At 45.8% G+C, this 16649-nt stretch overlaps 1 protein-coding gene across 6 annotated transcripts in view; it reads right to left on the reverse strand.

Moving 5' to 3' along the window:
- Positions 1–269: 269 nt before the first annotated feature.
- Positions 270–16649, reverse strand: part of XRCC4 (X-ray repair cross complementing 4) — a 456138-nt gene continuing 439758 nt past the window's right edge. For all 6 annotated transcript variants that reach the window (XM_075341952.1, XM_075341967.1, XM_075341960.1 and 3 more), the window contains one exon: positions 270–630. In XM_075341952.1, the coding sequence (XP_075198067.1) occupies positions 519–630 (112 nt within the window). In that variant the 3' untranslated portion in view covers positions 270–518. The remainder of the gene's footprint in view (positions 631–16649) is intronic.

Consider the following 16649-nt stretch of genomic DNA (forward strand, 5'->3'; position numbering starts at 1 on the left):
AGTGGGTTTCGCTGCATCCTGTTAGTGCATTGGATTCTGTGGCCTGGGAAGGTTAACATCATTGCCCTTTGTTGGTGTGAATTATTCTTCAATTTGTGGGGGAGAAAAACATTTTTTTTCCTCTTTTTGTGGTTTAAATTCAAAATGTCCCATTAGCAAATAAAAGAAAAGAAATCGATGTAACCAGGAGCCCACTAAATCTTTTTTGATGTTTTGGCTTTGAAATTCTGGAATATCTGAGGATCTAAGAAAATAGTCGACAATTGAAGTAATTGTAAATCTGTTTATTCATTTTTTTTTCAGTTTATAAAAATCATATTTCAGATAGAAAGAAAAACAAACAGTCATTAATATAGAAGCTAGAAAAATATCTGAAAATAGTTCGAAGATTATTGTACTTCTACTAGCACTCAGCCGCTCTGCGGAACAAGTGCTCCATTTGTAGGAACAATATACATTTATCACAAGATAATTGCTCCAGATCTGTTTGTTTAAGCAGAAGTGGATTAGAGTTTTAGCTAAAAGTCACTGAAAAGGTCATTGGGATCTGGAGAGCTTTTTGATGTTGGTAAAGGAGGATTTACTGATGAAGGATTCTTGCCAGTTGCCTTTGAAGAGCCTGGTTTACATCTGCAAGAACAATGAATAAGAAGTGTTAGGTTTTGTTCCTAATTTATAGAGTACCATCGAAAAATGAGGTGTACATTTTGTGATGCATATATACACATCTAATATAATTCCTTTAATCCGACACAAATTGGATACGTTTTATTTTGTGGTGCTTACATTTGCAATAGTATAAAACATATGTGAATACGCAAATATACAACTACTGTGTATAATACATTACAGAAATAAACATATCCACAAATGCATATAGATAAAACAGTTTACCGCTCTGTTCACATATCTGGCCTTCCGTCAGATGTTACGGTAAATTCCGGAGCGTTGCCCAACATAAAACTCTGAGTCCAACTTGTCTAATTCTATATTTGTACAGCGGTATATGTCACCCACACAATCCCATATTAAAGAAAAAAAAAAAACATTTGCAGAATGGTACTGCAATAAAAATCATTGTCAACAACACTTTATTTGGAAAAAAAAAAAAAAAAAAAGTCTACCAGTAAATATTGGCCTGCCAGGCACCAAGGTATTCTATTTGTTTCTGTCAGGTAAAGGGAGCAATATGGATACAAGTGATGTGAACAGAGAGTTACAGAGTAGAGAAGAATTGTTGCAGACGTCTTATCTAACAACATTGGCCCTGATTCATCAAAACTGTATTTTTTCACACCGGTCTTGAAAAGGGGGCAAGGTGGAGTGCGAAGGGCCTGATTCATTAATATGTGCACACCGGTTTAAGAGTATATCTGGGACTGTACAAAAAAGAAAGGGGCCATAGCAAAAACAGGCAAGTCATTACTACCTACCTGCCTGATGTACCTGGCGCTGTTCTTCACTGGCACAGACCACTCATGCCGGCGATTCAACTGCTTCCGCTGACATTGCGTCAACAGAGAGGTGGCTTCTCATCCGCTCTCCTCTGTAGCTAGAGTGGGACTGCCAACCTATGTTGATTGACAGCAGCCTCCCCTAGATAGGCAGCGAGGAGCTGGCTGTCATTCAGCATGATATCATCAGTCACACCTTGTCTACAGAGACAGGAAGAAAAGAAACCTCTGTTCTTTTGATGAAGCCACTGTATTGCAAGCAGGGGCGGTCTGTGAAAGCTTTGTGTTGGAAAAGAACAATGTCGGGCACAACAGGAAGGTAAGAAAAGTCTGATTCTACATCCTACCTTTCTAATGTGAACAGATACAAACTGAACATGAAAAATAGTAACAAAAAGGAGACAGTTGTACGTTATGATATGTGGAACAATGAATATGGGAATACAGACATGCATTACTGCTATGCTATTAAAACAAGCAAAAATTGAGATATTTAGCATACAAAAATGGCAAGTTTTATGTGAGCCCAACAGCCAATGGCAATGCAACCTCTTTTTTTTTTTTGTTTCCTATCAAGCTAATGCCTCTTTTTGGGTTAAAAAACATACAACTTATGGGCTAATAGGAACCTGCAAATGGAGAATTAAAATCGCCTGAGGCTGAAGAGCAGGAGTGCTCAATCAGGAAGCACGATACCTGTAATCTAAGAAGAAGACTCATGGCACATCCTACCTTTTATAATGTGAACAGGTGAAAACTGAACATGAAACATAAAAAAAGGACACAGTTGCACTATCTTGTAGTGACAAGATATGTGGAACAATGAATATGGGAATATAGACTTGCATTACTGCTATGAAAAACAGTTCCGTTAGCACACATTTACATTTGAAAGGTAGAATGTAGCATCAGTTTTTTCTCATAGATTACAGGGTAATGCCTTCTGATTAAGCACTCCTGCTCTTCAAACTTAAAGGGAAGGTATCATTAAAAAAAAAGAAAAAATAACTGAAAAAAATGTAAAGTAATAATGTTTAAATGTTTTGTTTAAATATTTTTTTTTTTTAATTGTGCAAAATATAAAAAAAATAATTAAAAAGTTTGATATTTTCCACTGTTAAACACTAGGGGGAGCAGCTTCTGAAATCCTACTGAATTTCCACTGTATAAAAAGCTCAGATTACAGCCTGCTGTAAAGTGGGTGGAGTCTGCTCTCCTGTGTGTGATGTCGCCTCCCCCCTCCTAATCTGAGTGTTTACAACAGATAACAGAGAATGACATGTAGGGACACAGTGTACAGCCATTTTCCTGGTGACCAGAAATGTCTAAAGTGTCACCAAGGACAGCAGGAGTATCACACAGGATAGGATTAGATACACGGCTGTGCAGACAGTATCACACAGGAGAGGATTAGATACACAGCTGTGCAGACAGTATCACACAGGAGAGGATTAGATACACAGCTCAGCAGACAGTATCACACAGGATAGGATTAGATACACAGCTGAGCAGACAGAATCACAAAGGATAGGATTAGATACACAGCTCAGCAGACAGTATCACACAGGATAGGATTAGATACACATCTCAGCAGACAGTATCACACAGGATAGGGTTAGATACACAGCTCAGCAGACAGAATCACAAAGGATAGGATTAGATACACAGCCCTGCAGACAGTATCACACAGGATAGGATTAGATACACAGCCCTGCAGACAGTATCACACAGGATAGGATTAGATACACAGCTCAGCAGACAGTATCACACAACATAGGATTAATTACACAGCCCTGCTGACAGTATTACACGATAGGATTAGATGCACAGCCCTGCAGACAGTATTACACGATAGGATTAGATACACAGCTCAGCAGACAGTATCACACAGAAGAGGATTAGATACACAGCCCTGCAGACAGTATCACACAGGAGAGGATTAGATAAACAGCCATGCAGACAGTATCAGACAACATAGGATTAGATACACGGCTCAGCAGACAGTATCACACGACAGGATTAGATACACAGCTCAGCAGACAGTATCACACGACAGGATTAGATACACAGCTGTATAGACAGTATCACACAGGAGAGGATTAGATACACAGCCCTGCAGACAGTATCACACAGGAGAGGATTAGATAAACAGCCATGCAGACAGTATCAGACAACATAGGATTAGATACACGGCTCAGCAGACAGTATCACACGACAGGATTAGATACACAGCTCAGCAGACAGTATCACACGACAGGATTAGATACACAGCTGTATAGACAGTATCACACAGGAGAGGATTAGATACACGGCTCAGCAGACAGTATCACACAGGAGAGGATTAGATACACAGCTCAGCAGACAGTATCACACAACATAGGATTAGATACACAGCCCTGCTGACAGGTCCTGATGGGGACCTTGTGCTACACACACACACACACACATACACACACACACAATCACCCCTGATGGGGACCTTGTGCCACACACACACACACACACAATCACCCCTGATGGGGACCTTGTGCCACACACACACACACACAATCACCCCTGGTGGGGACCTTGTGCCACACACACACACACACACACACACACACAATCACCCTTGATGGGACCTTGTGCCATACACACACACAGAATCACCCGATTGGGACCTTGTGCCACACACACACACATACACACACACACATACACAATCACCCCTGATGGGGACCTTGTGCCATACACACACACACACACACACACACAATCAACCCTGATGGGGACCTTGTGCTACACACACACACAATCACCCCTGATGGGGACCTTGTGCCACACACACACACACAATCACCCCTGATGGGGACCTTGTGCCACACATACACAATCACCCCTGATGGGGACCTTGTGCCACACACACACACAATCACCCCTGATGGGGACCTTGTGCCACACACACACACAATCACCCCTGATGGGGACCTTGTGCCACACACAGACACACACACACACACACACACACACACAATCACCCCTGATGGGGACCTTGTGCCATACACACACACACACACACACACACAATCCCCCCTGATGGGGACCTTGTGCCACACACACACACACACACACACAATCACCCCTGATGGGGACCTTGTGCCACACACAATCACCCCTGATGGGGACCTTGTGCCACACACACACACACACACAATCACCCCTGATGGGGACCTTGTGCCACACACACACACACACACACACACACAATCACCCCTGATGGGGACCTTGTGCCACACACACACACACACAAACACCTTTCACATCATTTTTCTCTGTGACCTCCGGTGGGCGCTCCAGGCAGCTGTGCTGCTTGCCATCCTCCCCTGCGTCCGGCCGACATTTCACACATCCGATCGCTTACACTCACACATCCAATCGCATACACTCACACACACTCACGATATCGCACATACCTGTACAATCGCTTGCACACACTCACAAAAACCGGAGATATCACATGCTTCCCATGTGATCCTCTCGCAGGTCCTGGAAGCTCACTGCACAGCATCGCAAGCGCCGACGCACACTCACAATCACCCCTGATGGGCACCTTGTGACACACACACACACACCCACCCACACACACAGCAGCGGCGGGCAGACCTGGGGGAGCTGCGGCAGCGGGCAGAGCGGGGACTTGGGAGAACGGAGGGAGGGGGGTGTCATTGGAGACGATAATGACGGGGGGGGGAGGGGTGGCGTCAGTAGCTGGGGCAGAGCAGGGGCTGGGAAGAACGGAGGGATGGGATGTCATCGGAGACAGTAACGAGGGGAGGGGAGGCGGCCCGTACTCACACATCCCGGCGGGTGACAGGGGTAAAGTAGAGCAAACAGCACACGCTGTGAGCTCCACAATAATGGTGCTGAACTCCTCCCTCTGTTGTGTTCTGGACAGCCCAGGGGGCGCATCCAGGTCACAGCAGACGCCCACTGTAACGTATGGCATGGGGTCGGAGCCCGACTATCAGAGTCTATGCACAGGGGCTGCCATAAAGGAAGGAGTTACTGTCGTTACACACACAGCAAATCCAGCATGGCAGCCCCCAGTGCCTCCAGTAAAATAAGAATTACATAAAAACTAAATAAGCTGCGATTTTCATTTTGTATTAGAAATACTTGATTTCATAATCACTATTTTTAATACAAAAATAAAAAACCGCGATACATTCCCTTTAAGCTATTTTAATTCTCCATTTGCAGGTTCCTGTCTGCCTATAACCTGAGTGAGATCACCGCTGATCACCGAGTCTCAGTTTCTGCCTGGGCAGGTGGTCATTGTTCTATGGCAGCCTGCTGTCACTACAGATGGAGTAGAGCTGGAATCATTGTGGGACGTAGTGTGGATTACGTCAGACCTGGGTGTTTTGGGGGTTATTAACCCCTTATTACCCCAATTGCCACCGCGCCAGGGCAATCGGGATGAACTGGGTAAAGTTCCGGAACTGTCACATCCAATGGATGCGACAATCCTGGGCAGCTGGTATTTTTAGGATGGGGGGTCTAATAAGCATGGGTCTCCCCAGCCTGAGAATATCCAGCTGTCGGGCTTTAGCATTACAGGGTATCAAGATTAGGGGTGACTGCACATCTGTTTTTTAAATTATTTATTTTAATAAGTAAAAAAAAAACCCCACATGTGGTTCCTCTTATTTTGATATACAGCCAAGATAAGCGCACAGTTGCGGGCTGAAGCCTGTAGCTGCATGTTTTATCTGTACTGGGTATCATAATACGGGGGACCCTATGCCAGTTTTTTTAATTGTATACCACGATAGTTACCCACAGACAGGTCTGTGATCACAAGCATTCAGACGCTGTCACACAAACCAGGGGCGCATCTGACTGCAACCAATCACAGACTTCAGGGCTCCTGGTGAGCGGGGGAAGCAGTGAATATGGATAAGCAATAATGAGAGGCCCCAGAAGAAGAGTAAGAAGCCATGGGAGCAGTTACAGCCACAACGGAAACTCGGTAAGTATAGTGCGCTTGCTTTATTTTTAAATTTTTTTTTAGTTCTTGAGTTGCCGGACCCCGATCATTAGCCGCAGTTCCCTGAGAACTCCGGGCCCGGTACCTTTTGAAACCGTGCAGATCTGGACTTTTACAGATTTCAGATTTAGAATTTCTGATTGACCAGATGCTGAATTATAATAGATTGCATTAGAAAAAAAACCCAGTATTGAACTGCTAATGTTTTCTAGCTTGGTCTATGAAAATGGATGCATTTCTTTCATTGCTGTTATAGGTACATTGTTCTGAAAAGTCCCTGAACTAGTTTTCACCTTGGGTGATTGCTTTTGTGCTGTATAGTTAGAAGAGTTATGGCTCGTACGTAACAAAAATAGACATACTGTGAAGTCAAGTCATCTGAAATACACAGTATATGTTCAGATTTTTTCTTTATATAATATTATGCTGAACAGACTACCAGAAGAATAAAACAGACATAAAAATACCAATGAGCCAAATAAATTAATACAATTGGGAAAAAGTCAGTCATAGTAAATTGCATAGCCATATAAAGTTGGTATAGGGATAGTACAATAAATATGGAAAACATATAGAATACACTGTAAAAATAGTCTAACAAACTACATATCGCAGAGAAGGAGCTGATAACTAGAGGTGAATATTTTCTCCAAGTAACAGGAATAAAATTGTGCATGAAATAATATAAATCTTAACAAGTAAGTCCTGGAGGATGGAGACAGAGTTACCTAGCGGCACTATATGCCGATACTAGAAGATAAAATGAAAATGATAAATCACAGAGCACTTAAAAGCTCAAATAGGTTTTGGCACTTGTATACTTCTAATCTGCTTTTAATCTTCTCCTTGGCCAATTTGGAACTTGTTTCTGGAAGCGAACTGAAATCTATCTCTTGGAGACAAGGGGCTTACCAAAACAAGCAGGAAATCTGGCTGCTGTAAGTATATGTTTAGACATATCTCCCGAAACACAAATGCAGACCGTTCCTTCCAGCTAAACCTATTAATGGCGTACAACAATTACACCCAATAAAACAGAAAATTACATCAAGGTTTAGCGTTTGATGACACTGGTATTAGTCCAACACTATTATTCCGTGGGGGGCCAGGGTATTACCCCTTTGGCTTCTATCATGTGACATGTGGAATAAGTTCTTAAAGGGAACCGATCACCAGATTTTTCCCTATTAAACCAAAAATATCACCTTCTGCAGCTCCTGGGCTGCATTCTATGAAGGTGCACCTTGTTGCTGGCTCCCTTTTCAGACCTCCAAAACAACTTTAGAAAATATTACCTTTTCCTATGCAAATTAGTTTAGTTGGCCAGATGGGTGGGCTCTAGTTCGCCTTCTATCCCCCCTCCTGCCGCCCTTTGCCATCCCCCAGTCTTGATTTGCATGGATGACGACGGTCCCGTCATCCTCCATGCTGATGCCGAAGTCTTGCGCAAGCGCAGTTAGCACAGGCCACTATCGCGGGCCTGAGCAGAAACTATCCCTCTCTCGCGCCGGTGATGTATTTGCCCAGGCTCGAGATTATGGGCGGGTACTCTGATGACGCTGGTGAGGTCATGCACAGCGCCGCCCATAATCTCGAGCCTGCGCAAATACATCACCGGCGCGCAAGAGGGATAGTTTCTGCTCAGACCCACGACAGTGGCCTGTGCTAACTGCGCTTGCGCAAGACTTCGGCATCAGCATGGAGGATGACGGGGCCGTCGTCATCCATGCAAATCAAGACTGGGGGACAGCGAACAGCGGCAGGAGGGGGGATAGAAGGCGAAATAGAGGCCTCCCATCTTGCCAACCAAACTAATTTGCATACGAAAATGTAATATTTTATAAAGTTGTTTTGGAGGTCTGGAAAGGGGTCCAGCAACAAGGTGCACCTTTCTAGAATGCAGCCCAGGAGCTGCAGAAGGTGATATTTTTGGTTTTATAGGATAAAATCTGGTGACAGATTCCCTTTAAAGGAGATCTTCCAGAAATGTTTGATAAAAAGCTCTGAAGCCCAATACCTGAGACTCCCGTGACCCAGTGCCCAAATGATACCGAAGTACATGTCTTTATTCTAGACCTTATATTTTTTAATCAGGTAGAGAAACATTAGGTGGGCCTAAATCATCATCCATATTCTGCTTTCTTTGAATAGTAGCAGCTAGGATGTGAGAAGGGATGTAGAAATTAAATTAGATGCACAGAATATCCCAGTTACAGAGCTTTGATGGACAAAATTGCAGATTTGCATATCAAGCCCCGTGTTCGTGCTATACTTACACCACTAACCTCGTCCACTATAAAGTCATGTGTTTATTCACAACCATCAATTTGAACTTTAGCTAAACAAAACTATAAATAAATTACTGCTGTTTCATTTAGAAAAATTATTATGCATTCCAACATTTTAATTGCAACACCAACAAGGAAAATTCGTGGAATTCTGAAAATCACAGTATGGATAGACATGTTAATTATATATGACAGATGAATGAAAACAATGGAAACAAAATTTTTGAGAAATCTCAATTTATTCAGTATCAAGTATAAGCACCACACGCGAAAATACTCACACATATGTTCTGGCATATGATCAATGATATTATGAATGGCTGTTGGAGTTATGTTATGCCACACTGAATGCACCTGGTCACATAAATCAGCAAGATTCGCTGATGGCAGCTCCATTTTCAATTGCCAACCAATGAGGTCCCACATTTCCAAAATGACTAGAGACGCTGTACGCCATAGTAGCATGTTTAGGCCATGAAGGCTGCTCACAATAACATGAGCAACATTCAGACAGCTCCTGGGGCACTTTCACATTTTATCATGAAGTCCTCTTCATGGCATTGCCCGGACTAAACCAAAGCATGACTAATCACTGAATAGCATAACCCTCCATTACAGCCATTGCTGTCTTGTTCTGCACAATGTTGGCCGTTGAGAGCAGTGGCATGAGCGTAATAGAACACTTGTAGGTGGATGTCCAGCATATTACCCAATGTCGAGCAAATGCCTTCTGATATTTTATGTAGACATTGTCTAATTTAACTTGCAGAACAAAATAGATCACTATGCTTTATACTTCAAATTGGTAACATCATATGGGCAATGTCATGAAGAGGCCTTAATGGGGGAACATCCTAATGGTCCTACTCTTGGAATTATGATCTGAGATGGCATAATGTATAGTATCCTCTAATCTATTTTCTTGGTATACAGCTCGGTGTTATATTGACTTAGTTGTGGAATCAGTGTCACTTCTATTTCTCCAAGGTGTTCCAGGAGCCAATTTTCAACATGACAACGCCAGGTCACATGTTGCTCATGCTACTATGAGCAGTTTATCTGGCCTAAATATGCTACCATGGCCTGCAACATCTCCATAACTGGCTTCCATTCCATAGAGCACATTTGTGATGTTATTGGTCATCAACTGCAAATGGAGCAGCCAGCAGCAGATCTTGATGATTTGGATCTCCAAGTGCATTCAGCGAGCCAGAACAGCCTTCAAAAAATCATTAATAAATTAATAACATTATTGATAAAAAATTGTTTAAAAGAACTGAGGTCCTCAGTGGTCAATATTGAGCCTGAAGAAGAGACCTGAGTAGTCTCGAAAGCTTGCTATTATTACCATCTTTTCAGTTAGCCATTAAAAGGTATCAACCACTGAGGACTTCAGTTCTTTTAAACAATTTTTTTATCTCTACTGGCTAACACAGTACAAATATATATTTTTTTTAACATTATCGATAGCAGCCAAACATCTAAGTGCGTGTATTTCTGCACTTAGCAATACCAAATAAATCAAGATTTTTTTAAAATTTCGTTTCCATCTTTTATCATTTGCATATCAGCAACATATCTATTGATCTCGTGATTTTCATAAATCCACAGCTTTTCCTTCTTGATATTGCTATTTCAAAGCTGAGTGTTACACTCCTGGCCCTGGTTTGGCTCTGCTCCATGTCAGACTTTAAAAATAACCTGGTGTGTTTCAATATGATGAACTGCATTGGCCTATTTAAAGGATTTCTTTAGGACTTACACCGGGGTTCTGGGTTACAGTAATGCTACAAAAAACAGATATCAAATTAACAACATTTTTTAAACCCTTCATAACTAGGAATTTTTCTTTTTTTTTTTTGCCCTTTCATTTTTTACTCCTAATTTTCCCAGAGCCACAACTTTTATTTATTCATTCATCTACAAGGACATAAGAGCTTGCTTCTACAGGAAACATTGCAACATGATGGCTTAAGTAAGTATGCTTATGGTGATATCAAACTTATAGTTGTTTTTTTTAATATTTTTGTAGACCAAAATATTAAAAACCTTGTAAAAAAAAAAGGCTGGGTTAAGGGTACTTTACATGATGCGATATCAGTACGTATTGCTAGCAAGCACACCCGCCCCCGTGGGATGTGCGTCACAGGCAAATCACTGCCTGTGGCGCACAACATCGCTAACACCCGTCACACGGACTTACCTTCCCTGCGATGTCGCTATGGCTGACAATCCGCCGCCTTTTGTAACGGGGCAGTTCGTGTGGCGTCACAGCGACGTCACACGGCAGCCGTCCAATAGCAGAGGAGGGGCGGAGATGAGCGGCCGGACCATGCCGCCCACCTCCTTCCTTCCTCATTGCCGGTGGATGCAGGTAAGGAGATGTTTGTCGTTCCTGCGGTGTCACACATAGTGATGTGTGCTGCTGCAGGAGCGATGAACAACATTGTACCTTCAGCAGCAACGATATTTGGAAAAGGAGCGACGTGTCAACGAGCAATGATTTTTCACGTTTTTGCGCTCGTTGATCATTGCTCCTTGGTGTCACACGCTGCGATCTCGCTAACGACGCCGGATGTGCGTCACTAACGACGTGACCCTGATGATATATCGTTAGCGATGTTGCAAGGTGTAAAGCACCCTTTAGTGTCGCCACTTTCTGAGACCCATAATATTTTTTATCTCTCCATGAATAGAGTTGACATTTTTTACAGGTATCATTGTGACATGCATCAAAATTTGGATTTTTTTTATTACATTTTTGACCCAAAAAAATCTGTTTTGCATTTCAACAGTTTTTTTTCTATTTCAGTGTTTAATGCATCGTTAAAATAAATTTATATCTTCAGTAATCAGACTTTTAAGGAGGCAATGATATCACATTTATTTTTTTTTTACCTTTTTTACTTCTTAATTTTTTAAATGGGAAAAAGGGGAGTGATTTAAACATATATATACACACACACACACACACACACACACACACACACACAAACACACACACACACACTACAGTTCCAAACTTTATGGTCACTTAGATATTTCCTTATTTTTGAAAGACAAGCCCATTTTTTTTTTTCAATGAAGCTAAAATTAAATTAAACAGAAATGCACTCTATACATTGTTAATGTGGTAAATGACAATTCTAGCTTCAAATCTCTGTTTTTTAATGCAATATCTACATAGGTGTATAGAGGCCCATTTCTAACAACCACCACTCCAGTGTTCTAATGGTACATTGTGTTTGCTAACTGTGTGAGAAGGCTAATGGATGTTTAGAAATCCCTTGAAAACCCTTGTGCAAGTATGTTAGCACAGCTGAAAACTGTTTTGCTGATTAGAGAAGCTATAAAACTGACCTTCCTTTGAGCTAGTTGAGAATCTGAAGCATTTCATTTGTTAGTTCAATTAAACTCTCAAAATGGCCCGAAAAAGAGAACTTTGATGTGAAACTCGACAGTCTACTTTTGTTCTTAAAAATGAAGGATATTCCATGCGAGAAATTTCCAAGAAACTGAAGATTTCTTACAACAGTGTGTACAGAGAAGTGGGAGGCCCCACTGCAGAACTGAGCAACAAGACAAGTACGTTAACGTCTCTAGTTTGAGAAATTCATGCCTCAACTGGCAGCTTCCTTAAATAGTACCTGCAAAATGACAGTGTCATCGTATACAGTGCAGAGACGACTCCGAGATGCTGGCCTTCAGGGCAGAGTGGCAAAGAAAAAGCCATATCTGGGACTGGCTAATAAAAGGAAAAGATTAATATGGGCAAGCAAAAGGTCACAGACATTGGACAGAGGAAGAATAGAAAAAAGTGTTATGGACAGAAGAATCGAAATTTGAGGTGTTTGGATCACACAGAAAAACATGTGTGAGACGCAAAACTACTGAAAAGATGCTGGAAGAGTGCCTGACGCCATCTCATGTGATGGTTTGGAATTGCTTTGGTGCTGGTAAAGTGGGAGATTTGTACAAGGTAAAAGGGATCTTGTATAAGGAAGGCTGTCACTCCATTTTGCAACGCCATGCCATACCCTGTGGACAGCGCTTGATTGGAGCCAATTTCATCCTACAACAGGACAATGACCCAAAGCACACCTCTAAATTATCCATTAACTATTTAGGGAAGAAGCAGGTAGCTGGTATTTTATCTGTAATGGAGTGGCCAGCCCAGTCACCAAATCTCAACCCTATTGAGCTGTTGTGGGAGCAGCTTGACCGTATGATATGCAAAAAGTGCCCATCAAGCCCATGCAACTTGTGGGAGGGGCTTCTGGAAGCATGGCATGAAATATCTCCAGATTACCTCATCAAATTAACAGCTAGAATGCCAAAGGTCGGCAAAGCTGTACTTGCTGCAAAGGGTGCATTCTTTGGCGGAAGCAAAATTTGAAGGAGAAAATTATTATTTCAAGTAAAAATCATTATTTCTAACCTAGACAATGTCTGGACTCTATTTTCTATTCATTATGCAATTAATTTCATAAATAAAAGTATGATTTTTCATGTAAAAGACAAAATTGTCTAGGTGACCCCCAAACTTTTGAACTGTAGTGTATATATATTTTATTTATTTTTATTTTTTTTACTTTTTTAACCCCTTAACGACCTTGGACATACCGAGTACGTCATGGTGACAAGGTGCTAAACGACCCATTACGTACTCAGTACGTCATGGCGAAATCGCGGTCCCGGAGCCCAGGGGAGTGAAATTTGTTTACTTAAACGGTAGATTCGGGAAGGAGGGGACCTCTGCCTGACCTCAGGAGGGGTGGTGCCTCCTCCCCGAACCTACAGAGGCTGTGATTGGCTGACGAACGCCGCTCAGCCAATTACAGCCACTGTAATGTTCCAGCCATTGAAAATGGCTGGAACATTGAAATCCAGCCCTGATCAGTGCTGCTGTAGCACTGGCCATTGGCTGGAGCTGGGTGATCGATGCTTCACCCGCCCCCAGCTCTGATTGGAGAGACCGGTCTTGTGACCGCTCTCTCCAATCAATGTGGATCTGCGGCCTGTGACCGTCCCTGGAAGCAGAGGAGAGCGGTAAGTTGTTGTCCCCGCCGCCCGCCCCTGTCTCCGATCGCCCCGCCGCTGCTCCCGCTGTCCCCGCCGCTGCTCTCGCTTCACCGCCGCTGTCTCCGATCGCCCCGCCGCTGCTCCCGCTTCACCGCTGTCCCCGCCGCTGTCTCCGATCGCCCCGCCCTGCTCCCGCTTCACCGCTGTCCCCGCCGCTGTCTCCGATCGCCCCGCCGCTGCTGCCGCTGTCTCCGATCGCCCCGCCGCTGCTCCCGCTTCACCGCTGTCCCCGCCGCTGTCTCCGATCGCCCCGCCGCTGCTGCCGCTGTCTCCAATCGCCCCGCCGCTGCTGCCGCTTCACCGCTGTCCCCGCCGCCATGCTCCCGATGCACCACTGTCCCCGCCGCCATGCTCCCGATGCACCGCTGTCCCCGCCGCCATGCTCCCGATGCACCGCTGTCCCCGCCGCCATGCTCCCGATGCACCGCTGTCCCCCGCCGCCATGCTCCCGATGCACCGCTGTCACCGCCGCCATGCTCCCGATGCACCGCTGTCCCCGCCGCCATGCTTCCGATGCACCGCTGTCCCCGCCGCCATGCTCCCGATGCACCGCTGTCCCCGCCGCCATGCTTCCGATGCACCGCTGTCCCCGCCGCCATGCTCCCGATGCACCGCTGTCCCCGCCGCCATGCTCCCGATGCACCGCTGTCCCCGCCGCCATGCTCCCGATGCACCGCTGTCCCCGCCGCCATGCTCCCGATGCACCGCTGTCCCCGCCGCCATGCTCCCGCTCCACCGCTGTCCCCGCCGCCATACTCCCGATGCACCGCTGTCCCCGCCGCCATGCTCCCGATGCACCGCTGTCCCCGCCGCCATGCTCCCGATGCACCGCTGTCCCCGCCGCCATGCTCCCGCTCCACCGCTGTCCCCGCCGCCGCTCCCGATCCACCGCTGTCCCCGCCGCCATGCTCGCCACTGTCCCCGCCGCCGTCGCACCCACCTTTTTCAGCCGCTGCTGCCCCCGAATCGGCCCCCACTGTTCCCGATCGGCGGCCGCCGCCGCCTCCTTCATCGGCTGCCCCTTCTCCATCGCCACACCACCTATCCCTCCATGTGCTGCAAGCCACCCTCCCCCCACGTGGGGGGAGGGTGGCTTGCAGCACATGTGGGGGGAGGGTGGCTTGCAGCACATGTGGGGGGAGGGTGGCTGGCTTGCAGCACATGTGGGGGGAGGGTGGCTGGCTTGCAGCACATGTGGGGGGAGGGTGGCTGGCATGTGCTGCAAGCCACCCTCCCCCCACATGTGCTGCAAGCCAGCCACCCTCCCCCCCACATGTGCTGCAGCCAGCCACCCTCCCCCTACATGTGCTGCAAGCCAGCCACCCTCCCCCCCACATGTGCTGCAAGCCAGCCACCCTCCCCCCCACATGTGCTGCAAGCCAGCCACCCTCCCCCCCACATGTGCTGCAAGTCAGCCACCCTCCCCCCCACATGTGCTGCAAGCCAGCCACCCTCCCCCAACATGTGCTGCAAGCCAGCCACCCTCCCCCCACATGTGCTGCAAGCCAGCCACCCTCCCCCCACATGTGCTGCAAGCAAGCCACCCTCCTCCCACATGTGCTGCAAGCAAGCCACCCTCCCCCCACATGTGCTGCAAGCCACCCTCCCCCCACATGTGCTGCAAGCCACCCTCCCCCCGGGGGCCCCCCCTCCTCCATGTGCCATCTCTCTCTCCCATCAGACTCTGCCCCCCTCCCCGATCTGCTGCCTGCTCTCTCCCATTTTCCATCTACTGCCCCCTCTCACCCTCCTCGATCTGTTGCCTCCTTCATCTGCTGCCTCTTCTGTCTGCTGTGATCCTGCTGCCTAGATCCATCCTGTAAGGTAGGTATCCCCATCTCGCCTTCCCCCCCATCCTCTGCCGCTCCTCCATCCGCTGCGCCATTTCCCATCCATCCGCTGCGCCATTTCCCATCCATCCGCTGCGCCATTTCCCATCATCCATCCGCTGCGCCCTTTCCCATCCTCTGCCGCTCCTCCACCCGCTGGGCCCTTTCCCATCTTCCATCCGCTGCGCCCTTTCTCATCTGCCGCCCCGCCCTCTCGCATCGCATTATCCAGCGCAGTTGCTCGCTTCCAGACTGCAGTGGATGATGCGATGCGAGACTCGTGCATTGCTCTCACGTTTGGCACTGGTCTTAGTGGCAGGCGCTCTTTTTTTTTTTTTTTTTTTTACTGATGTCTGTATTTTTTATTTCGCCAAACTAATTTTTTTTGTATGGGGGGGGGTCTAGTTTCCAAAATGGGATCACATGTGGGGGAGCTCCATTGTTTAGGCACCTCAGGGGGTCTCCAAATGAAACATGGCGTCTGCTAATAATTCCAATCAATTTTACTGTGAAATGGCGCTCCTTCTCTTCTGAGCCCCACCGTACGCCCAAACAATTGATTTCCACCACATATGAGGTACCTGTGTACTCAGGAGAAATTGCACAATACATTTTATGGTGCATTTTTTCCTGATACCCTTGTGGAAAAAAAAGCTACCTGTTTGAAAAAACAATTTTGTGGTAAAAAAAGAATAAAATATTTTCACGGCTGAACATTACAAACGTTTGTTAAGCCTCCAGGGGTTCAAAGTGCTCACTAAACAGCTAGATAAATTCCATGAGGGGTCTAGCTTCCAAAATGGGGTCAATTGTGGGGGAGCTCCATTGTTTAGGCACTTCAGGGGGGTCTCCAAATGAAACATGGCGTCCGCTAATAATTCCAACCAATTTTGCTGTGAAATGGCGCTCCTTGCCTTCCGAGTCCTGCCGTGCGCCCAAACATTTGATTTCCACCACATATGGGGTA

This window comes from Anomaloglossus baeobatrachus, chromosome 1, assembly GCF_048569485.1.
Source record: "Anomaloglossus baeobatrachus isolate aAnoBae1 chromosome 1, aAnoBae1.hap1, whole genome shotgun sequence".
Lineage (NCBI taxonomy): Eukaryota > Metazoa > Chordata > Amphibia > Anura > Aromobatidae > Anomaloglossus > Anomaloglossus baeobatrachus.